Consider the following 25,818-nt stretch of genomic DNA (forward strand, 5'->3'; position numbering starts at 1 on the left):
TCTTCTGCTTTCTCGTGCTGCTGAAGTCTTTCTCCACTGATCGGGCAAGTTCCTTGAATTCATTCTCTCTTTCTCTGAGCTTATTTGTGTCAAAGTGAATTATGGTAGGTTCGTTCTTATTTTCGTTGAGAGGGATTGGCTGAAACTAGATTACTGATATGTTGTGATCCGATTCCATGTTTATTCCCTTTTTTACGGTAACGTTCATGATTTCTGGACTGTATCTTTGAGATATAGCAACAGGGTCCATTTGGAATTCCCCTATTGTTTTGTTTGGGCATCTCCATGTCGTCTGTTTCCTTGGTGACGAAAGTGTGTTGACATCAGTTGGAGGTTATGGTTATCACATAGTTCAACAAGGCGTTCTTTATTCTTGTTGGTTCTTTTGTGTGCTGGGTAGAGCCCAACAACTTTCCAGTGTTTCCATTCACGCCCTACCTGTGCATTAAAATCACACATTAGGATCTGACGTGGTGTTTCGGGATTTTTGCTAATCTGGCATCCAGGACGTTTCAGAATCTATCTGTGCCTTGCAGGTCTTTTTTGTTTTGTTCATTAGTTGGAGCATGTGCATTGACTAGCGTATATGTTTTATTTGCACAACGCAGGGATAGTAGGCATAACCTATCATTAACAGCTTCAAAATTTGAGACTTACCTAAGGATTCTGGTGTTGACAGCAAAAGCTGTACCGAAGATAGGGGTGTTTTTCATTACTCTCTTATGGGATCTGCTCTTGAAGAACCGATACCCTTCAGACTCAAATGTATCTTCGTCAGTGAAGTGAGTTTCTTGCAGAGGCAATACTGCGATTTTATTTCCGTGAAGGGCATTGGTCAGCTGTTTCATCTTACCAGTTTGTATTAGACTGTTTATGTTGAACATTGCCAAAAAAAGTCTTAGATATAATAATAATAATAATAATAATAATAATAATAATAATAATAATAATAATAATAATAATAATAATAATAAACTGCCTGCGATGACCTTGCTCTCCTGTCCAACAACGTTCAGAAAGGCCGACAAGTTAAATCACTATAGGAAATAGTGCAAGAAATCGGTCTCAAAAAATCCTTCTAAAAGACAGATCAGTGGTAGAGTGTCGGCCTCCAGGTCCTATGATAGCGGGTTCAAACCTGGCACAGGAAGTCAGAGTTTTGAGGGCGAAAAGAAATCTATTTGACACTCAATGTCATATGAAAATGACATGTAAAAGATGTCTGGTGACACGTTACGAGCTCCCGATCTCAACATTTTTCTTACCTTAAGCATACTTCTCCGCTCCGTTCTGCTACACATTATACTGCTCTGCCTGCTTACTAGTCTGCCTCACTACTGCTTGCGCTGTCGCTTCTCCCCACGCCACCACCTGACGTCGTCTATCTCCAGCATTTTCTAGACTTGCCTTCCCTGGCGTATATATACTCGCCGCTTTCCTTCGACCAGCAATCAGGTGTGCCTCGTGTTTTGTAATAGGCAGTGGGAGCTCCTGCATTCCACACGGCTGGACCGTGTGCTGTTAACCTTCTTCTTCTTCCTCTTCAGACCGGGTGAGCAGACTAGTATTTTACATTATGTTTTCAATACTTGCCTTTTCCTTGCCTTGAGAGGCTTTACTACTATTTGATTCTGAACTCTAGTCCCTTCAGGACTCAACGTCAAAATTCTATTATGGTGCACAAATTTTCGTTCTGAGACTTCTTCTCCGAATGTGTAAGAAGGGAGTGGTGGATTGCCAACCTTATCAGTGACTTTGAACTTTGCGTGTGGTGTAATCAACGTCAGTATTTCCAACTGGGACTTTGCAGCCTGATCCCTACTTAAATTTTCATCCTCCTTGTTTCGCTTCCTAACATATTTTTCTCTTTCTCGTGTTTTCCCTTGTCCTTTCCCCTTTTCTTTCTTTCTACCTTTAATTATGAAGATTTTAAAAACTAATCACTGTGAAATTGTGGTCTGCGAATCGAATAGTGTATTTTCTCTGGTCTTTGAAATGTTCTGTCATCTTTCTTATTTGAAGCAAGCCTGGTTGACCTTGGGGGATTAGACATTGTTTTTACTTGCACTTATATTAATTTCCGGAATGTTCCATTCTATTTGTGAAAGATTGAGTATGCCTTTTCAAAGTTTTGGTACTTTAGTGTGAATGACTCCAATTTATGTGAAAACCTGTCCTAATCTAGTCCTTGGAAATTTAACTGGATAACCATTATTATAATTTATTTCAGTACCTGTGTAAGCCAAAGATATCTATTTTTACTCGTTGTATAATGCTTCTTGTTTTCATTCTGTTGTCGTTACAATATATATCTGTTATCGAAACCTGTTATTTTGGGAGTTCTCAATTTTCCATTCCCTCTTATTATTCTACGTGTACCTACTACGGAAATCCTCTGGGAAAATAGGGCCCAAAAATTATTTGTAAGCTACTCATTTGAGGTCTTGCTATCTTACCTTTACTGCTCATGATTGTTTGGTCTCGATAATTCGACGCCACAAATATCTTATACCACACTTCTCTGCGCTCTGCTTGTTGTGTGCCACTATTAACACGCTTTAGTGTATGTCATCCTTTCCCTTTTTTTCGTAGGAATAGCTATTTGTTTTCGATTGAATAAACACAACGATCGCCACACACATTTGGTGTTTACCCGACAAAATTCATTAAAACCCAGCCATAGACACCTACGAGAGATTTGATATACTCTGCCATCTAGTAGGCCTAGAGTAAAACGGAGCATTGAAATAGATGAGCAGTCACTTAGATGGCATCGAATTAAAATGTATGCACACAGAAGCTGAGGCCATATTGTTGTTATTGTTGTTGTTGTTACTACTACAGAGTTCATTACAAGTTCCACTTCTGGAGGTTGATCTTATAACTGGAAACTCCCCTCCTGATGTTAGAATAACACCCATGGTATCCCCCGCCTGTAATAAGAGGCGACTAAAAGGGGCCCTTAGCCGAATCATGGCATTGATTTCACTTACATGTGCCAGGCTCCTCACCTTCATCTATCTTATCCAACATCCCTTTGTCAACTCTTGTTCTTTTCCATCTGTATGGTATAAAGTTCGCGAGGCCTAGGGAGTATTTCATTTTCATGCCCTTCGTAGTCCACGTCTTTCTTTGGCCGATATCTCCATTTTTCAAAGTGAATGAATGAGGCTGTAACTGTTGTGTGGTTGCAGCTTCCTTGAGACTATGAATAAGCGGCTTGGCAATAGTTCAGCTGTTGCCTGAAACATCAGTGATTACTACTAAAGAGTAGTGGATGTGTACAGTTTTCAAATAAAGCGTGGGTTCTTACTGAGATAATTCTACTTTCTCAACTGCATTACCATACTGTTATTCGTATTGTTACATGCCAGCCCTGTGGTAGCCCCTTTCCCTACTTCTTGGAAGGGACTGGTAAGAGCCGAATGGGGAGCTCCCAGCTGACTTACTTGTGAGGTTCTTGGAGACGCAACAAGAATGTTCAGTCTCTGACCACATCGCAAATATTCTGGTGCACATCGCCAGAGCTATAAAAAGCGAGGATACCTTCGGACAGTCACTTGGTGCTGAGGAGGTTTTGGACTCGGGGTCAGTGCTGGACTCCATGGTAGAGTCAGTACGAGACTCACTGGGTTGGGGTTTGGTGGCTGGGCTGAGGGCGACATTGGTGTTGGCCGTCGCTGGAACGAGGAACTGTTGTTGGTATTGGAGTATCCACAGGGTAGCCAGACTGAAGACGGCATGCAGAACGGAAGACTGTGTACTACCCGAGAGTACTGTGCGTTTGTGTATTTCTGTGGGCTGAGGATAGCCGTGAGTCAGCGAGGGAAGCCGCTATCGTGAGTGTGAGGGTAATTAATTAGACCCGTGGTAATATTTGCTGTTGTGAGTATTGTCCTGCTGTTGAATACCACTAACATACCTGCCAACTTTACAAAACCAAAAATCAGGAGATTTTGATATGAAAATCAGGAGATACAATTGGTGAAAACTGCTTACTCTACATGTCTTGCACAATACAGTACTATGATATATTTATAACACATATTGTCTCAAAGCCAGACTGTTGCTGTAACGAGGCTACAAGGCTAAAAACTACACATCTCTATTACCTCACAGGAAGTATGTGAGTGAGATGATCGGTCTCTGATAAGCCTTCCAAAAATAGTATGAACTCATGCTCCATATATGTGAATCGGTCACGCACTTAAATGCCATTACTAAGCAAATACATAGATTAATATATTGTATCAAGCGCCCGCGCGACTATGTAAAGCACAATGCTATTTGTATCAAATAACTAGCTGCTGTGCCTGTGCTTCGCAACGGAATTCTCAGAAAGACTGTCCCAATAGTTTTCCTAACTGAAGTCAACAAAGGTCAGTACTAATGTCACAATTAAAAGTAATGCTGCCATATGAAATGTTTGATAAAATGAAAAACAGCACATTTTCTCACTTTTAAAGAAAAGTAATACAGTTTACAAAGAAACAATAACAGTAAAAATGTTCACCTTTTTGATACTTATATTTGCATTAAGCAAATCAGTTAATCATACACAGCACATGTTTCATTCCATTTTGGAACATCTTCAGACGTATTACATTGTTTAGGTGAAATCACTAAGTATTTATCTTTTTAAGAACATCTCAAACAGGTACCTTGTTTTTCTTAAAATCTATGTAAATTTAAAATAAATTAAAATCAATGTGGATGGTTGTATGGGGTGGTGAAATGAGAGGGAAATGGATCTGCTTACGGTTAGCCAATTTTTAAAAACTTTATCTATTCATTTGAACAGATGTTGTAAAAAATATTCCCAGCACTTTTGCCACGAAATATTATGCTTGTCTTCTAATAAACAACATCTGACACTTTTTACGGTTTTTCGGAGATGCTGACGTGCCAAAATTATGCCCCACAGCAGTTCTGACGAATCTAAGCACCTTTGAATACCAGGATTGAACCTGCCAAATTGGTGTCAAAAGGCCAGCGCCTCAACCGTCAGCCACTCAGCCTGGCAAACATTAAATTTTGGCTGAAATACGTACTGTAGTGTTTCGCTTTTTTCCATTGAATGTACAATTGCGAGCACCGGCTTATGCTTACAATAGAAAATAACATTCTCAATCCGCCTTCGTAGCGTAACGGTTAGTGTTATTAGCTGCCGTCCTCGGGGGCCCGGGTTCGATTCCCAGTACTGCCAGAAATTTAAGAATGGCAGGAGGGCTGGTATGTGGTCGAAATGGTGCATGCAGCTCACCTCCAATGGGGTGTGCCTGAAAAGAGCTGCACCACATCGCGATGAGGATACAAGTTTACTTTTTTTAGTACTATCAGTGACTTCAAATAGTGAAACAATTTCAGATGCTTAACCCTCTTGGAGCCAGGCGGTAGCGAGCACCCGCACTTTCAACGGCCAAAGCCAATCAGGTCGGACTTTAAAAATCCAGTCGGAAGTTGCCAGAGCCGATTACATTGGTCGGCTTAAATACATAATTTTGTGGCAACCTATAGTGACGTACACACTTTTGTGACAACCTATATTAAAGGGATTACAAGTTATTGTGCGCATGACCTTGCTTTGGCAGTTCTAACTTTCACAAGAGTCGTTTCCTGTGTTTACAAATACAGTACCGCTTTCAGCAAGAGATTGCTTCTTGCAGCGAGTGGATTTGTGACAGCAAAATGGGAAGTGATTCACATGATATTTTTTGAGCAGGTATTTATGACGATAAATTGAAGCAGTATTTGGAACAATGCAAAGATATATTTGATAGGAATAGTGTATTTAGTTCAGAGTAGCGATGAAATTATACCGGACATGTCCCCGGAATCACCGCAGCTAAAGAAGATACATTTATTTGTTTCTAATGGCACTAAAGCTACTGTGAATATGGTGGCAGATGAAACTAGTGATAACGAAGATGAAAATAAAGTCTCTGGAGAACAATTTTTGGAAATTTCTCCAAATGAACCCGACAACATTCTTCAATCTCCTGTCTCCTGCAGGGAACTTCTTGGACCTAAACATTCTCCATCTGTTTCTCCGTCCATATCATACTTCAATTTACTTTTCATTTTCTCTCACCTAAACTTTATAGTCACATATAGTCCTCTATCATTACGTGAATTCCGGTCCCCGTGGGCCAAGTGTAGCGAGCCTGCCTCTCACCCGGTCATGGGTTCGATTCCAGGCCAGGTCAAGAATTTTTACAAGGGCCTGAGGGTTGGTTCGATGTCCACTCAACGAAAGTGACCCTAAGTGATAGCAATTGAGGAGATATCTGAGGGTAAAAGCAGGACCCCGGTCCTGGTAGGCCAAAGCAAATCAGGGCTTTAGCACCATAGATTTTTTAATTGTGTATATTCTGTTGTATTTTAAAATACTTTTTCAAATAGATACTAGAACTGAAAACAAAAAAAAGGTTTTCCGGAAAACAAAAACTATAATATCAACTTATTATTTTTTATTTTGTTATAATTCAGAATTATTTTTATACTATGTAGTCCACACGTAGAAAATATCTTGTTAGTATTTGCCATACATCGATACATATACGCGAATTTTATCGGCGAGTAAAATTGTCTTGTTTTTACTAGTGGCATGTGTTTGAATTTTTAATTTTAATGTTTTTATTTATCTCGTTCAAAGTAATTTTTCTACAGAATTGTATTTAGAAATACATTATACATAATTGCGTGTACTCTTTTGTGTCGTAAATTATTTTTTCAAAGTAAATATTGAGAAAGTGCAAAAATGTTTTCCTCTTCCTAAAAATAAATGTTATTGATAACTATAATATCAACAATAAAACATTTTTGATTCTTTTATATCACTCAAAATCAGCTGTTTATTCTATGTAATCGATATGCAGAAAATTTCTTGCCGGTATTTGCCATGCACCGGTAGATATTCGCGAATTTTAAAATACGTGTATTTCCACTAAAAACAGCCTGGCACTTTACAGTAGTAGAGTGGAGGCGGAGCTCTGGCTTCTTCCAGCTGATGGTGAGCAGCTGACCAGATCGGCTCCTGGCTCCAAAAGGGTTAAAAGACAGATGGATGGTGTTCCTTTATATTTAATTAACTTTTATGTAACAAAAGGTCACTGTTAAAGTATCATCATATGCATTTTATAATATCTGATGCTTAATTCCTTAACTGCTTTAGGTGATTGTTTTCAGATCCCTTATAAACACCCTTACCTCAATGTGGCAACCTAGATGGCAGGTTAATGTAAATCGTACGGTACTGCAGTTTGTAAGAAACATTCCCCAATAAGGAACTACTGCGATGATATGCAGTGTATTTTCCGTTTAACACAATTCTGACAGTTGGTATAACTTTTTTTTATTACCCTAATTTCTGCCAAAGGGCCAAAAAAAAAAAAAAAACTATGTCCAAAAAATCTATAACAAAGGTAACTCATTTAATCTACTTTTACTGTGAACATCTTGTAAGTTTTCTAATGAGTTGCCACTGCTAATATTACTTACTCCTTAATATACCACATCACTATCAGTCGGTAACATTATACACATCATTCATTTGCAGAAATCAAAGCTATCATGAGTTTTCACAAAGTCAACCGTTATTAACCTAATAAAGTTTAGCAATTAGCTAGTTTGTTAATAAAGACCATGACAATAGAATGCAAACCATATTGAGTACAGCGTAACTCTCATGTCAGTTACCCCAGGTGAACTTCAATTAGAAACTATTAGATAAATACGAGGGCAAATCGGAAAGAAACGCACAATCTTTTTTTCCCCCAAAAAAAAGCTTAATATGTACCAAAACCAAATAAATCACTAATGAACTTACATCTTTGACCTACTTTTCTACATAGTCACCAAGTTTCTCAACACTTTTCTCCCATCATGGTACCAGTTTCAATAACCTCTGATCGTAGAAGTCCATTTGGTTGCAGTATAGCCATCTGCAGACTGCCAATTTCACTTCCTCATTGGTCGAAAATTGTTGGCTGGCCTGGAATTTCTTCATCGCAAAGTGTTGGCAAGCTAGGAATTTCCTCATGGTACCAAACAGATGAAGGTCCGACAGTGCCAGGTTCTGCCTGTATGGTGGATGCTGGAGCACCTCCCACCCAAATTTGGCGAGTTTCTCACGAACAGGAGCGCAACATGGGGACGGGCACTGTCATGAAGAAGTTTGATACCATCAGCATTAATGTTGTGGCATTTGTAACAAAGGGCACAACGCAACTTAACAAAAATGTTAATGTAGGCTGCAGCATTCACAGTGTTACCGTGTTCAGCAAAGTCCACCAATAACACACCAAACATGTCCCAGAACACTGTCACAAGCACTTTCCTAGCAGACTGAGTCACTCAATTTTTTCGTAATGGAGAACCAGCATGTTTCCACTCCACAGAGGCCTGCTTTGTTTCGGGCATGTAGTGGTAAGACCACAACTCATCACCAGTGACAATTCCTTTCAGAAAGTCATGCCCTTCTGCAGCATAACACATGAAGTGATCCATGCTTGTCACCCTTCGCTGGCCCTCGTGGTTGTCTGTCAGTGTAAAACAAAAGCTAAAGGTTTCCACCTTTTCAATACTCTTTGTTGTAACCTTATACGAGTTACATATATTTGTTGAAACTGGATTTGGTCATACGTGAGACCATCATCAGTCAAAATCAAAGTAAAGTCAGGAAAGAAAGAAAGAAAGAAAGAAAGAAATGTATGAAGCAAGCATGAAATTCAAGACAAGTAAAGATTTTAAAAACACTCATCACAATCACATGTTCTGTGCAAGCTCTCAGCTTTCCTCCAATAGGAAAACTGCACCTCACAGAAGACCAGGTGAAACACTAAAATATCAGGACTAGAGGAATCTTCTAAAAGTCAGCTCAGCTGAAACAAGTGTAAACACAATGATGATGATGGGAAAGAGGTGAAATGTTTGTTTCCGGAGGAAGAAAACAATAGGTGGGGCTGAGAGATGTGGAATGGTGGGTGATTGCTGGAGGGAAAGATGGAGGTTAAGAGTACTTAATTTCTTTTTATTGAAAATAGGAATTAATAGATGAAATAAAGGGTTTGTTTTTTCAGATATTTCATTAAGGTTGAAGTTGGTATTAAAGAATTAATCCAGGTGGATGAAACAATTCTCAACGACATTGAGCAGACAACCCTTATTATCCATTTTTAAGATCAATATTTATGAGTTTATGGTTTGATTCCATCATATGCTTTACATAGCAAAAAATCTATTATATTTACATGAATTTACATGTTCTAAGTACCTCGTGACAAAGTTTCTACCTGTTTGACAGATATAGGTGGACTGACAGCTATTACATTTAAGCACATAAACACCTGATTATTATTATTATTACTATTAATTGAGTTTGTGTTGTGTAAAATTAATGCATTATTATTGTCTGTTTTAAAACATATTTTTATATCATGTTTTTTTGAAAATGTTGGAAATCTGGTGTATCTGGGGATTATTAAAAGTGAAAGTAAAAAATAGGTTTCTTCTTTAGTGAGAATAGTGGAAAGTCGATGTCTGACTTTATTTATTATTTCTTCAATGAAATGTTTATTATATACGGCCTTGGCATGTTTCTGATGGTGTTTAATTCAATTATAAGATCTTTTTTCTGACATTGGGATAATGAATGCATAATGAACCATGCTGTAGTATGCAGCACGTTTGTCACTTGTGAATGTAAAGAGTCTTGATGTATGGTGTTTATGGTTTGTGTAGGTTTTCTATAAATTTTGTAGCTAAGGGAATTGTGGTGTCTTGAGAGCGTTAAGTCTAAAGAAATGGTTTTATGCTCAGTTTCTGATTCTAGAGTGAATTTGATATATGGATCAAGTGTGTTTAAGTTTGAAAGGGTGGTGGTAGCGTCGATTAAGTTCTCATCCATTATAACTCTAGTATCATCTATGTATCTGGCCCGAAATTGAATGTTGTCGAAAATATTATTGTTAAAAATTCTGGTACCATAAAGTGGGGTAACTTCGGCCCCTGATGAATAGCAACACTTATTTTCTCCTGCCTCCTATACTGAAAAAGATAAAACCAATTGCAACAACTAAAATGCACGTATAAAAGAATGCTCCATCAACATTCTGTAGTCCAAAGAACATTGGCAGGCTCATTTTTTTAGTCAATCAATTTTTTTCATAGCCCCGACTATTGTCTTGTCTGGTAACAGCAGAAAAACTTTTCTCTAGCCCCAGCATTCGATTCTCCATTCCAGTGGTTTATGGGGTCAAAATGTAAGTACGTCTGGTAATTATTCAACCCAATTTCATGCATTTTATTCAAATAGGTTTTTCAGGGAATAGTTTTGTGATAAAAGTTGTCTTCTTCCGGGGTAACTTCGGCCATGCCAAGAACATACAAGAAAACATTACCCGGACGCAGGTATTGTAATTACAATCCTGTTTACTTCAAGAATGCTTCAAAAGAGATTAATAAAGCCACAATAACAATAAATTGGGAAGTTTATCACGACAGGGAGGGGAAAGACGGTTCCCATTTTCAATGATAAACAAACTGATATCAGTTGACGCGGACGATGCACGTTTAAGAACTTGATTGACAGCCCAGATATTTTGTAATTTAGAAGACAGTGTATTGTGAGGACAGTCTACAAGATTGCTTCTTTTCCGATCTTCTGTTCTCTCCATACGACTTGGCTTTATGATTGTCATAACTTTTATTTATTATCTTTTGTACTATTACAAATATTTATGCAATGCAACATGTAATTTGTAATATCATACAATGCGTGTACACTTAGGCTAAATAAAATAGTCTCTTCTTTGTGGAAAATTTGAATTTGATCACTATACATCTGTTTCACCACAAATCGTTTTAATTTGTTTGCGATTGTTGATACTGGGCGATCTTCAGTTTTTTTAAAAACATTCACAGTGGCCGAAGTAGCACTACATCAAAGAAAACTTTCTTTCTTGAGTTGTTTTTATGGCGGCCGAAGTTACCCCAAAACATGCGGAAACTCCAGCTACTCTTTCGATAATCATAATTCGTTACTGAATAACAATTAGAATTATGTTCATATTTAGAAATGAAAAACAAACATGGCAGGACTTCAATTATATTTTTCAGAAAATTAGAAGGAATAATTCACATTTTAATTTTAAAAATATACGAAAAAGTGGCCGAAGTTACCCCGTTTTATGGTATGTTCCAAATAATCAAGGTAGATTTCAGCCAAGATTCTAAAGGCTGGTGATCCTATCGCTAGACTATTTTGTTGGTATATTATAGTGTTGTTAAAACTAAAATTGTTATTTAAAACAAATTTTAAAATAGAAGTAAATTCAAGAATTTCAAGTTTACTTAATTTACTGTACTTTATCAAATTCTGTTGTATAATGGAACAAATTTCAGATATGGGGATGCTGGGATACATGTTAACGATATTGAATGAATGCATGGAGTAGTTAGGTTTGATTATAAAAAGGTTGATATTGTCAACTAGTTCTTGAGTGTTTCTACTAGATTTGTTGGCTAGAAAAAGGTAATTTCTTTTTAAGAATCTCTGAATGAACAGTGATGTTTTATATGAAGGACTGAGTCTGTGGGGATGCCGGCTTTATGGATTTTTGGAAGTGCTCTGGCCGAGGGTAGGCCAGGATTCATGTTGATGAGAGAATTAAATTCATATTCTGTTAAAATGCAAAATGAATGTTTCAGTATTTGTTCCTCTCGATGTTGGAGTTTAGCGGTGGGATCTTTCTTAATTGGGGAAAATTAACTATTAGAAAAGAATGGTTCTGTTTTTCTTATACATTCATCCCTGTCTATAATGACAGTAGAATTACCTTTATCTGCCTCAGTTATGATGAGGTTACGATCAGCAATTTTCTTGCTGAGATTGTGAATTTGTTTATGTGTGAAATTTTTATCTTTATTAATGTAGTTATAATTAAGATTAGTGGGAATATCATTATGTAATGGTTTAAGGAGGTTTTCTAATTTCATTTTTGCTTCATATCTAATTTCATCTGGGATACAGTTTCTACTGTAATGGTTATTACGTTGCCAATTATGTTAGGTTTGGGCCATTTCTGTTTTGGGCCTCTGCTCAATACTGTCAAATATAACATTAGATAAGTTAGTAATCGGAGGATAGAAATTCGTAATAATGTTAGTGGTAGATGGATGTGCTGTGTTAGAGTTAGAAGCAGGTATGGAGTTTTTCAGATTGAGTAACTTTTTCTCTAAAACTTGTTGTTTACGGGATAAAGCAATTTGCAATTTATATTCAATGTGTGATCGAAAAAGATTCCTTTGGGACTGAGATAGTAACTTGGCTGATTCAAGGCGAGATTCATAGAATTTTTTATTATTAACTCACTGTGGACCGTGGACGGCGTAAAACGTTTAAGCTTGCTCCTATGCTGCGGGCCGTGAATGGCATAAGACGTTTAATGTTCCGCGCGAAGCAATGCTGTTTATACTCTTCATCTATGGATTCTTACCCCTTAGTCCAGGCCTTTCCAACTCGAGCACTTAGTGCTGGGGCACACCAGTGCTGCACTCAGCAGCACCATTCCCCTCCTTCCTCACGCAGTGGTCGGTGCATGTGAACGTAAGAGACAGTACATTCATTCTCATTCTCTCTGTATGTGTGTCATTCTCAGTAGAATATATTTGATAGGACAGTGGAGCAGTTGCTTTGTCCTTCGTTAAGCTCAATGTTTAATTTGTCATGTCATTTAAAGCGTAAAGTCTTCAACCGTTCGACGACACTACCTCAATAAACATGTTTCCACCTATAATGATGTTGGCGCAGCAAGAACCGAACAAATTGCTAAGTTAAAATCGGAATTGCCAAGTTCTTCAGAGATACGTAATAACTTACTCATTAGGAAATGTTTTACATGCAATTTAGAAGATTTGTTTTTGTTTTTGGTCTTGTATTATTAAGAACTGTTTAGAACTAGACTTAGATGTGCTGCTAAGGAAACACACTGGCGAGTTGGCAGCGCATTTAGGGGCACTCAGCTGTGAGCTTGCATCTGGGGGATAGTGGGTTCGAATCCCACTGTTGGCAGCGCTGAAGATGGTTTTCTGTTGTTTCCCGTTTTCAAACTAAGAAAATGCTGGGGCTGTTCCTTAATTAAGGCCACAACCACTTCCTTCCCATTCCTAGCCTTTCACTATCCCATCGTTGCCATAAGAAAAAACCCACAGAATACCAGGTGAAACAGTAAATTAAGTAAACATGAAATTCTTGAATTTACTTCTATTTTAAAATTTGTTTTAAATAACAATTAGTTTAGTTTTAACAACACTATATACCAACAAAACGTTCTAGCGAGGGGATCACCAGCCTCGGGAATATTGGTTGGAATCTACCTTGACTATTTGGAACATACCATAATTTTAACAATATTTTTGACAACATTCAATTTTGGGCCAGATACGTAAATGATACTAAGAGTTATAATGGATGAGAACTTAATCAACGCTACCACCACCCTTTCAAACTTAAACACACTTGATCCATATATCAAATTCACTCTAGAATCAGAAACTGGGCATAAAACCAATTCTTTAGACTTAACTATCTCAAAACACAATTCCCTTAGCTACAAAATTTACAGAAAACCTACACAAACCATAAACACCATACATAAGACACTTTACATCCACAAGTCCACAAACGTGCTGCATACTACAGTATGGATCATCGTGCATTCAATATCCCAATGTCAAAAACAGTTCTTATAGGCTACATGAATTAAACACCATCAGAAACATAGCCAAGGCCAACATAGTTCATAAACATTTCACTGAAAGAATAATAAATAAAGTCAGACATCAACTTTCCACTAATCTCACTAAAGAAGAAAAAACTAACGAAATCTTATTTTCCACTTTCACTTTTAATAATTCACAGATACACCACATTTCCAACATTTTCAAGAAACATGATATAAGTTAAAAATATCTTTTAAAACAGACAATAATATTGCATCAATTTTACACAACATAAACTCACTTAATAATAATAATAATAATAATAATAAATCCATATATCAGGTGTTTATATGCTTAAATGTAGTAGCTGTCCGTCCACCTATATTGGTCAAACAGGTAGAAACTGTGACACGAGGTACTTAGAACATATAATAGATTTTCAGCTATAGGAAAACATACGAGAGTTGGGGCAAAAGCCATGGCAACTAATTTTTTTCCTTGAAGATACCAATCTGGTTGGAAAATGTTACATATACAGACGAAAGGATAAGGTGTTAACTACATGTCAGGACAATGAATAACACTGAAATATCGTTACACACTAATTTATTACAGTAGTATACAGGGCAATATGGCCTTCCCAGTGCAAAAGAATGACAACAGAGTACACATAAAGTTGACATGACAAACCTTGGCCTAAAGACCCATGAGGGAGGCGCTGAATACCATCTGCCTCAGCATTTGCCACACCATGTGTGAATCGGGTCACCTGATGGCGCACAGCATTAGTTATGTCCTCACGTGTTGCAAACCGCCTACCACGTAGTGGTTCCTTAATCTTTTGAATGAGATCAGAATCACAGGGCGAAATGTCGGGAGAGTACGGTGGGTGCTCCAATTCTTCCCATCCCCAACACTCTGCTTTATTTGGTGAGGTCCAGTCTTCCAATTGGAGGAAAGCTGAGAGCTTGCACAGGACATGTGATTGTGATGAGAGTTTTTAAAATCTTTACTTGTCTTTAATTTCATGCTTGCTTCACATACAGTATATATATTTTTGTTATTTATTTATGTCTTGCATTTACTTTGATTTTGGCTAATGATTGTCTCTGGTAAGATCGAAACTAGTTTCTACAAATATATGTAACTCATTTAAAGGTTACAGCAAACAGTATTGAATAGGTGGAAACTTTTAGCTTTTGTTCCACACTATATTGCTCTTCAAAATTGATTAATATGAAATTTATTACCTATGGTTAGAGGCATGATTTTTTTCGCATTAACGATAAACGTGACAAAAAATATTTTGAAGCGATTTTGCGATATCTTTACGAATCATATGTTTCTGGTTAAGAAAATATGGATATTATGTTTGCGAATTAAAGCAATAAGCGCAATATTACAGTGAAATCTGTAGTGAAAAACGAACCTGACATTTGTTCCAAGATTATGTATGAAAAGAAAAGGAAGAGCGAACAAAGATTCATCAACAGGAAAGAAATATGTTATCATTAATGTTCTGGAAAATCTTTTTAAGACATGGCATCAAAGAAAAGGGGTTGGCTCCAGACTTCTTGCCAAACGAAATGTTTGGAATGTTATTCTTGTGGTGGTTGGTAACCCCACCCCAGCCTGTCTCCTCTCGGCACTGTGCAATCCTGGAATCCCTAATGACGTCTACAAGCAGCACAATTGACTGGTGTATTTCGGCTTCGTGGTCAGGTAAAATTAAGAAAGTGATCACAGACAGTAGTGAAGAAGGGTTGCTCGACAAGTGTTACGGTGCACAGCCGAGCTAAACAGTCTGCGAGTGAATGTTTATACGTTTCTGAAAGCAATATTTTAATGTGTAAATTTTGTAATGTTCGTATCGAGTGGGAGAAAAAAAAAGATACTGTCTCAAAACATTGTTTTAAAAATAAGGAACATTCAGAACGTAAATTTAGCACTCCAACAGTGAAACAGCAGGCAACAATAGAACTCTCATTAGATATGCAAAAGAAAGCTAAGAGCGAAAAAATATAATTTATTCACGAAACAACAGCGATGTTTCTCAAAGCCAAAGCTGGATAATGTAGACGACCCTGCAGTCCAGAAATAGCTTCAAAAGTATCTACCAGGTATGTACAGTCTATCAACTAAACATCCACAATCAACGATCAGTGATAGTAATGAAACCTTTAATGATTAGTTTCAGAATTTTATTAAAGCGAAATTAAAGAGATACGGCAATATCTATTTCGCAAAATGACGCGAAAATAAGTATCCTTCTCGCGAAATCGTTAAAAAATTAGTGCGAAAAAATCATGCCTCTAGCTATGGTTGTCTGTCAGGTTCTTCAACGTGTCATGAGCAATGTCATACACCACACCATAAGAAATGTTGAACGTCTGTGATAAGGTGCATAGGTGCACACGCCTGTCGTTCAAAATTGCTGCCTCAATGGCACAGACATTCTGCGGAGTTGAAGCTGTTACCAGCCACCCGGAGCGTGGCGAATCACTAAGGTTCACATGAACCTCGTGGAAGAATGCACACCACCTGGACACATTGCTACGGTCCAGACAGTCGTCCCCATACATGCCACGCATGTCTTTGTGAATTTCACTCAGAGTATGGCCCTTTGGCCCACAAATATCCAACTACACTCCGCTGCTCTTCACACAAGGACAACAGTAACATGCACGCCATGTTTGTTTCGTAGTTCACGCTTCTTTAAAGATATGAACATTAATGTTTCCGTATTGAATTGAGATTAATGATAAGATATCTATTAGGTTCAACCTTTTCAATACTAATTAGATACGTGTTTATGTTACAAATACCTTTTATTCAACTGTGGGACCGGTTTCAACATATATGATGTCATCATCAGCCGTAAAAAGATCACAATATACAAGCAAAGACATAATCTGTAACTGACTATTCACACCATGTGTCATAACAGAAGAGTAACGGCTTAATAATTAAATCTGGCGCAGTGACACATTGAAGTAAACATAGTCTCTCATTATTCCAGGAATAAAAGAAGTTTCTTCAATATGTAGACTTTGTGCATCCGTTCAAATAGAAGGCTCCGATAGGCTTCCAAAGTAAAGAGTCATTTAAAACACACACACGTGATATGCGTCAACCAGAGTGTCGAGAACATATTTGAGTCACTTGTAATTTATACCTGATAAAATTTTAATACTGATGAATTTGAAATCAGTCAGTGGTAAAAGACGTTAGCCTTGTGGGAAGGAGATATAAAATGTGGTAGGTCTGGAGGGGAGGAAGATGGGGGAAGAAAAAGATCTTGTTAGGGGATTAGTAGGTTTAAGGTGGGTCTTGTGAACAATGTGGTGGGAGTTTGTAACATGATAGGGTACTGTGTATCGCAGTAGATATTGACCTCCTATTCGGAAAATTAAAATACTTAAATACTTTAATTAAAGAATCAAATAGAATATTAGTTTTTTCTGAGACTTCGTTCAGATTCGAATTGGAGTTGAAGGACTGGTCTAAGTGAATGAAGCAATTTTCTGCGACGTCAAGAATAGGGCCTTTCTCCATATTCATGAGCACCTCTATATCTTGTTTTATGTTGCTGAAGCTATGCTTTGAATCTTGAATGTGCTGGCCAACTGCCGAGTATCTATTATATTTTGTATCATTAACATGTTCCATGTATCTGATTTTGAAGTTCCTCCCTGTTTGACCAATGTACGAGGATTGACAGTTTTGACATTGGAATCTGTAGACACCTGATTTTTGATAAATATTAGTCTTGTTAATTGAGCTGGTATTATATAAGATATCCATATTTCTATTGTTAGTTCGATATGCAATTTTGGTGTTGTGTTTCTTCAGAATATTTGTAACTACGTAAATATCTTCGTTGAATGTGAAGGTTGAAAAATAATCAGGTTTAATTTTCTCTCCAGTTAGAGTTGAATTTAGGCGAAATTTTCGTTTGTGATAATGCGCTCTATAAATGCTTTGTCATAACCGTTATATTTCGCTATGAAGTGGATTGTATTCAATTCTTCACTTAGATTTACTGTATTAAGCGGTATACTGAATGCCCTGTCTACCATACTGTTGTAGGTAGCATACTTGTGTGCATTGGGATGAAAAGAATTTTTCTTGATGGTAGTGGCCGTCTGTGTTGGTTTTCTGTAAATTTCGTATTCTGTTGATGAAGGAAGTCTGTTTATTGTGAGATGCAGAAAATTTATGCATCTGTTTGTCTCAGATTCTAGAGTGAACTTTATCTGCGGATCAATATTGTTTAAATTGCTAAGAGTGGTGGCAGCATCAGTAATTCCTTCGTCAAGGATAACGAGTGTATCATCCACAAATCTGGCCCAAAATTTTATGTTTGCAAAGTCACTGCTGTTGTTAATTGCTGTATGTTCTAAATGGTCAATATATATCTCAGCTAAAATTTCTGAAGCTGGTGATCCCATAGCTAAGCCATCTTGTTGGTATATGCAATTATTGAAATTGTTACAAACTCCCACCACATTGTTCACAACCTACTAATCCCCTAACAAGATCTTTTTCTTCCCCCATCTTCCTCCCCTCCAGACCTACCACATTTTATATCTCCTTCCCACAAGACTAACGTCTTTTACCACTGACTGATTTCAAATTCATCAGTATTAAAATTTTATTAGGTATAAATTACAAGTGATTCAAATATGTTCTCGACACTCTGGTTGACGCATATCACGTGTGTGTTTTAAATGACTCTTTACTTTGGAAGCCTATCGGAGCCTTCTATTGAACGGATGCACAAAGACTACATATTGAAGAAACTTCTTTTATTCCTTGAATAATGAGGGACTTTATGTTTACTTCAATGTGTCACTGCGCCAGATTTAATTATTAAGCCGTTACTCTTCTGTTATGACACATGGTGTGAATAGTCAGTTACAGATTGTGTCTTTGCTTATATATTGTGATCTTTTTACGGCTGATGATGACATTATATATGTCGAAACCAGTCCCAAAGTCGAATAAAAGGTATTTGTAACATAAACACGTACCTAATTAGTATTGAAAAGGTTGAACCTAATAGATATCTTATCATTCATGCTTCTCTCACTACAGCTGCACATGAAAACAAAATACCCTCTGTAGCGCAAACTTCAAACTATATTGTTGTGAAAGTGCAACATTCCAACTGCAATACCAGGGGAGAAAAAAGTTATTGTGTGTTACTTTCCAATATGCCCCCAGATATATGCATATTATCCATAACAAACATTTAATAAGGTATGCACAGGAAAATACAAATGACAAATCATGTCATTTGTAGAAAGACAGAAACATGTATAAGAACATAAACTCAGATGGTCAATGTGAAAAGAAGGAGCAACAGAGGAGACAAGAACAAACATGAGAACACGAAATGAAAAGGACAGTCCATTCATCATTATACACTGCTGTCTTCACTTACATTGGCTCTCTCCTTATCAATTCAACATTTTCTACTACATCCACTTCTTCTCAACCCCCGCCCCTCAAAGAGCTGTTCCTGCTTCCCAGCTTCATCCGGAGGGCGGACTTCAATAGTCACAGAGGTTAACATCTTGACAGATCTGCAGTCTTGGTGAGGAAAATGTGGAATAAGAAGAAAGCAGTCCTGTATTCCCAATCTTTTACCACCTGTATTCAGTCAAACAAATATTTAGTTATTCTGCATAGACACCAACCAAACTAAAATCACCAAAATGATCGCCAAAATCCAATGACAGATAAGACACCAGAAGAAAAAGAAGAAGACAAAGACATTCCCCATACTAAGACTGAAACTCTGTTAAGATAGCCCCTCATCAGATTGCTGAGGCCCGCTTCTCTTATAAAACTGGGAAGCAGAAATGAGCTCTCCAGGGCTGAGAAGCAATAGACGAAGAGGAACCGAGATTGACGAGCAGAGAGCCATTCTGTGCTAACGTGGCAGTGTATGAAGATGCACAGACTATCCTTGTCCTTTAGTATTTTCATGTTTGCCCTTTTCTCCTCTTCTGTTGCTCCCTCCTCTCACACTGCCTGTTTCTCAAAGTAATGGAAAGGAGAAGAACAAGTGCAAATGAAACTGTATGTGGAAAGATATCAATATCAATAGGGAGCATGTAATGGGCTAAACACAATGACATGTCAGTGAGAGAAGAGGGAGAAAACAAGGGGGAGAAAAAACAAAAAGGACAAGGGAAATCTCTACATCTTCATACAGACTGGCTCCCTCATCAAAATTGGTTCTTCTACATCCATTTTTGCTCAGTCTCCGACGAGCTTGTTCCAGATTCCCAACTGCATCACGAGGAAGGCTTCAACACATACTGAGGGGCCATCTTGACCGATCTTCAGCCTTGATGTTGGAAGTGCAGGATAAGAAGAGAACCAGATAAGCACAGGGAAGTGGTGATGGTGGAAGTACAACTAGGCAACCATCCTCTATATAATAAGAGAGAAAAAATGTAAGGGATCCGACACTTCAAAAAAATGAAGGTATCAGCCAAAGGAAGACAAGGGCCACGAAGGGCTTGAAAGTGAAAGACTCCCTAGGCCTCGCTAGGACAAAGCTAAGGGCCCTGTGGTCACCAACCCTTGCTCACAGGAAAGGTAAAAGAGAAAAATAAAATTGAATACAGGTAAGTAAAAGACCAGAAACACAGGACAAACACAAAAGAAAATAAACCCAACGGATCAATGAAAGTAAAGGAAAGAAACAAAAAAACAAATGAAAATTAAGCCATACATAGAAAGATAAGAAAATAGAAAGGAACACATAACAGGATAAACACAATGACATGTCAGTGAGAGAAGAGGTAGAAAGAGAAAATAAACCCAAAAGGATAAGGACAAACATTGAAGACAGCAATGTATGAGTATGTAGGGAGTGTCCTTTTGTCAGGTTCTTTTTCTCTTTTTATATTTATCCTGTGTTCCTAGACGTTTATCATCTGTATTCTTCTTTTTTTTTTTGCTTCTTCCCTTTGCTTCTGTTTATCCAACTATTTTCCCACCTCCCACATCAAGATCGAAGATCTGTCACGACAGCATCTCAATGAATGTTGAAGTCCACCATTCTGATGAAGCTGAGAAGCAGAAATGAGCTTGTCAGGTGCTGAGAAGAAGTGACATTGATGAAGAGAAAAGATGCAGAGATTGTCATTGTCCTTTTGTGTTTTCTCTCCTTTTTCCTCCCTCTTCTCTCACTGACTTGTCATTGTGTTTATTCTGTTACAGGTTCCTTTTGATATTGTTATCTTTCAACATAAGGCTGACATTGTGCACTGCATATCCTATTCATGTTCCCATGTTTTTATTCATAACTTGATTACCACAAATTAAGTGATTCTGAAAGCCGTATACAGTTAAGGCTTCCTTGGATCTGAAGTAGATGTAATTGTACACCGATTTTGATGAGATAGTCTTAACACCAATAAAGATTAATATGATTTGCTTTATAAGTTTCTTTACATCGCACCAACATAGACAGGTCTTATGGTGACAACTGGAAAGGAAAGGGCTAGGAGTGGGAAGGAAGGAAGGAAGCAGACGTGGCCTTAATTAAGATACAGCCCCAGCATTTGCCTGGTGTGAAAAAAAGTGAATATGAAGGACTGACAGATTCATTATCACAAAAAAAAATACATACTAACGCAGTATAACCCAAGTATCATTCAATGTATGATAAAATTGTTACTGCAAGCATGGGTGTGAACATTGCGAATAACGTGCGAAGTGCCAGGCAGGGGGAAGAAAAGTACTACATTTACTTGCGTGTTAGACCCCTTTTTTCTCCACTCTTACAGCCAAAAAATGTAAAGGGGTGTCCAATATGTGATAACCTCAAGTTTTGTGCAGTGAACACATGACTTCTAGGCTATAAAGAGCTATAAATTGTACATGCAAACATTCTACACTGTTCTTTAACAAACTTATGAATGTATTTGAGTTATACTGGCTATTTTTGTTGGAAGGCAGTATTTCTAAATGTAAAAAGTCAATAAATGGTGAACACGACTTTTAGGCCTACATATAAAGTAAATACAACCCGTTTTAGTTATTCATATCACCTCATTCGTTTCATCTCATTAATTCCTCTGATGACGTTAACGTCAGGTAGGTCAAAAAAACCTCACTACGAAGATTCGTCTCACTTTATACTCAACCCGTAGAGAAAAGGGATATGGGTATCGTATTTATCATATTGCACAATATTGATACTAAATAACTCAATAGCCAGTCATCTGTTCTCTGTCAGTTAAGCAGTAGGCCTACCATATGGTAAACCTGATCACTGCTTTCATTTTAATTGTCTTGCGCCAATAACTACCCCCGCTACTGGCGTGCCGTCATTCCATGTGACGTCATCTTCACTGCCATCTCATCAGCCATGCACTGCAATGAGACCGAGAGCATTTGAGGTCCCATCTTTTTGAACCTTTTAAAAACAGTTTTGCTCTCGACTGTAGAGTCCAAACTGTGCAAAGCTATTCCTAAATGGTTTCTGGAGATGGTCTCTGATATTCCCAGATGGTGTAGCAGAAGCCACTCCTTCTGAATAAAGCCGTGTTTTTGTTTTTTGCTATTTGTTTTACGTCGCACCGACACAGATAGGTCTTTTGGCAACGATGGGATAGGAAAGGCCTAGGAATTGGAAAGAAGCGGCCGTGGCCTTAATTAAGGTATAGCCCCAGCATTTTCCTGGTGTGAAAATGGAAAACCACGGAAAACCGTCTTCAGGGCTGCCGACACTATCTCCCGATTACTGGATACTGGCCGCACTGAAGCGACTGCAGCTATCAAGCTCGGTGCCGTGTTGTTGAAAGCGTGCCAAATCACCAGCAGATAACTAGCGTATGTTACGAGTTGTATTTCCGAATGTAATACATAGTGACTGAAAGCGTTCTTTTGATAACTGCAGCTGTTGAAAGCCAGACCCTTACTTTTAAGTATATTTCACGCTTGTTCCCTGTATTTATCACATCCAGGATTTACTTAAACAGCTGTAAATGAGATAAGAGAGACCGCATTGCTCAGGTTAGGTATGCTATCACCCGGATGGTGCCAAAAGTTCCATGACGGAAAGAATAAAAATAAATAACAGGAAAGTGTACCGCATTTACAGATATCTACAGGTGTGGCGGTAATGTGTTTATTATCATAATGTTCAATTTCGAACGTTCGTTGTCTCCATTTTTTATTAACGCATACCCTAGTATGTTTTATTTGGAGTCTTCGAAAATCGTTGAAAGTAAGCGGGGACATAAAAAAATCAATATTATTATTATTATTATTATTATTATTATTTGTAGGTATGTTGGCGAGTAAAACAGTTGTGATTGGATTGTTTTCATCGCGTTTTAAACCTACTTCTCTCTCAAAAAACCCTATATTGATCCGAGTTATAAGATATTAAACAATCACTTTGTTAATGATCTTGCCTATAGGCCTAGCAACTACCGTGAATATTTTTAAACTAAAGTAAACTTGTTTCCTCATCCCGAGGTGGTGCAGCTCTTTTTTAGACAGGCCCCCAGTGGAAGGGAGTTGCCTGTACCATTTTTACTGAAAATCAACCTTCCTGCCATTCATAAATCTCTGGCAATAAGGTACCTGGAATCAAACTCAGGCTCCCGAGAACGGCAGCTAATTGTGCTAACCATTACGTTGGTGGACATTCTTCTTTTCTTAACTACAAAACACAGACAGATATACATGACTGATATGTGCTTGCAATGCCCGGGTCGGACACGAATCTATTCACCTATTTGTGCGACATCATCAGAGCTGCAGTAGTCCTATGCTATTGAGGTACAGATTTCTTAACTATAAGACACCGATGTACCCTACTGCATGACTTTGACGGGTTTTCACTGCGTGGGTCGTACGGACGAAACTATTTACAAATTAGCGTGATGTCATCAGAGCTGCACAACGCTTGTACCCGCTTCGAAGCAGAATAGTTGTTCTTCGCTGACGAATTACGTTTACTCATTTACTCATTCAGGACAAATATTTTAAGTTCCCTATGGGACTCAACATCTATATCATCTGATGGCCAGGCAGGCATCAATTTTGGGAAATGAGACATAGCTCTGATAGTGCATTGGCACTGCTGGTGGCTTCAGGTAGCCTATACAGTGGCCTCCACGGTATGCACTAGCCTTGCGTCTTGGGAGGTGTGCTAAGTCCCAACTACGAGCCCAACTTAGCACACGAGGGCGAAACGCAGGCAATCAAGAATGAGTTAGTTGGAAAATTTATAATGTCCAATAATGAACCATTATATTGGTATTATTGGGGTCTTGTATGCATTTTTTTTTTCCATTTTCATCTTGAAAAGCCAAGGGAGGTCTAATACTTGAGTAAATACGGTATACAATCACGAGTCTCGTGTGACTGAAAACCATGTGAAAGCACGATCCTACATGAAATGGAATATGAAGATAATACACATTCCTTTTCCTACATTTGTATAATTAGAAAGTTAAAGAATAAACATAGAAATGAATATTAATCATGACATAAAACAAGAGCGGGAAGTAACTAAATTATGAGTGTTTTCAATAGACATTTTGCCCACAATAACTCACAATAATTTTAATCATTAAGATTTAACTAAATACTGTACATAAAAATTTGTACTGGACTAACATCTTAAAATAGAAAAAGCATTAGTATCACACTGCCTGATGTTAATATCTACTTTCCATTAATGTTATGTAAATGGATGTTCACTTTAACATACCAGTATGGAGAATGTATGGAAGATTCATTATCACCATGAGTTACAGACTCTGCAACATGATTCAGGGTCACTGCATTAAGTGAAAGAATCATAACTTCCTTAAATCTATCAATAAACTCTTCCTCTAATCACAAGGGAACCATTCCACCTGGGCCATGATTAATGTATTTTTAAAAATTACACAAGCCCACTTTTGCAAGGTAAACATTGTGGTAATAGTCAATTAATTTGTTTGTTGTCTACCATCAATTCTATTCCCCTGTTCTGCAAAATATATTGGTACACAAGTGGCAGAAGTCTGGATACGTAACAAAAAAAGTAGACAGTGGTTTCCAAAATGTTCTTCAAACTCTAGTTCATAACAATAACAAACGTCTCTACTTCATAACAATTACAAATGTGAAATTGAAGATTGTGAAGCAATGTTATTCCACAGCCCTTTGATCATACCATTGGTTTTTGAATCCATACCACGATCAATAAGGAAGGATAGTTCATAATGTAAACACGTAAAATATTTAGACCGTAATATGTTAAAATTGTATGAAGGGTTTTAAATCAAATAACAATGAAGAGCAGATATTTAGAACTTACCACTTGTTATGTTGCTTGCGGTTAGTGCACAAATTGCACATCTGTGACCTTTTAAGTTTTTATGCATCATATAACAAAAGAGAAAAATAAATTGCTATTATCACATTGTTCACCATACACAAATTAGCTTGCACAAATTTTTTACTACAATTGCCATGGGCCAGATGGCACAGATCCCTAGCCAGTAACAATGAAGATTCCTACAGAATTTCTACTTGAGACAGACATTTTGAAAGTAATATAACTTTATTTTGTTGATTGATAAAATAACTGTAATTCTGAATGGTATTTAAAATATGCACCACGAATGACAGAGATTAACCCAAAGACTACAGATAACCGACATGTGATGTGAATATGATTTCCTCACACTGAAAAAACCAATATTCAAATTAGCTAACATGAAAGGTATAAAAAAATTCATGTAGAATCCCGATTATCAGTTTCTCAAATTAACCAATCATTGGATTATCCAACAGACTGCCAGTATTTTAAATAATCATTAATCCTTAATTAAATGAAATAAGTTTAATTATGATAGATCCGTATTGAACTGTGATTACAATAGAGTTAAACTATTATTATTAAGGGTCCACCTTTTCAATACAAAATATACAGAGTTTAAATTACATAAATGATTAGGGACTAGTTTCGACCTAACATTAGGTCATCATCAGCCGAAAACAAAAGCAAAACATAAATACCTAAGAAGTCAAACAATGTAAAGACACATAAGGTCTCGTAAATGTACA

At 37.5% G+C, this 25,818-nt stretch overlaps 1 protein-coding gene across 5 annotated transcripts in view; it reads right to left on the reverse strand.

The window, feature by feature from the left end:
- LOC136876276 (uncharacterized protein CG5098) overlaps nucleotides 1–25,818 on the reverse strand; it is a 577,938-nt gene that overhangs the window by 155,057 nt on the left and 397,063 nt on the right. The window contains exon 1 of one of the 5 annotated variants that reach the window (XM_067150089.2): nucleotides 24,473–24,521. The exons of the other annotated variants lie outside the window; for them this stretch is intronic. Within the exon in view, the coding sequence (XP_067006190.2) occupies nucleotides 24,473–24,509 (37 nt within the window). The 5' untranslated portion in view covers nucleotides 24,510–24,521. Of the gene's footprint in view, nucleotides 1–24,472; nucleotides 24,522–25,818 lie in introns of those variants that run through there. 5 annotated transcript variants of the gene reach the window in all.

The sequence above is a fragment of the Anabrus simplex genome, chromosome 6 (genome assembly GCF_040414725.1).
Source record: "Anabrus simplex isolate iqAnaSimp1 chromosome 6, ASM4041472v1, whole genome shotgun sequence".
Classification (NCBI taxonomy): Eukaryota; Metazoa; Arthropoda; class Insecta; order Orthoptera; family Tettigoniidae; genus Anabrus; species Anabrus simplex.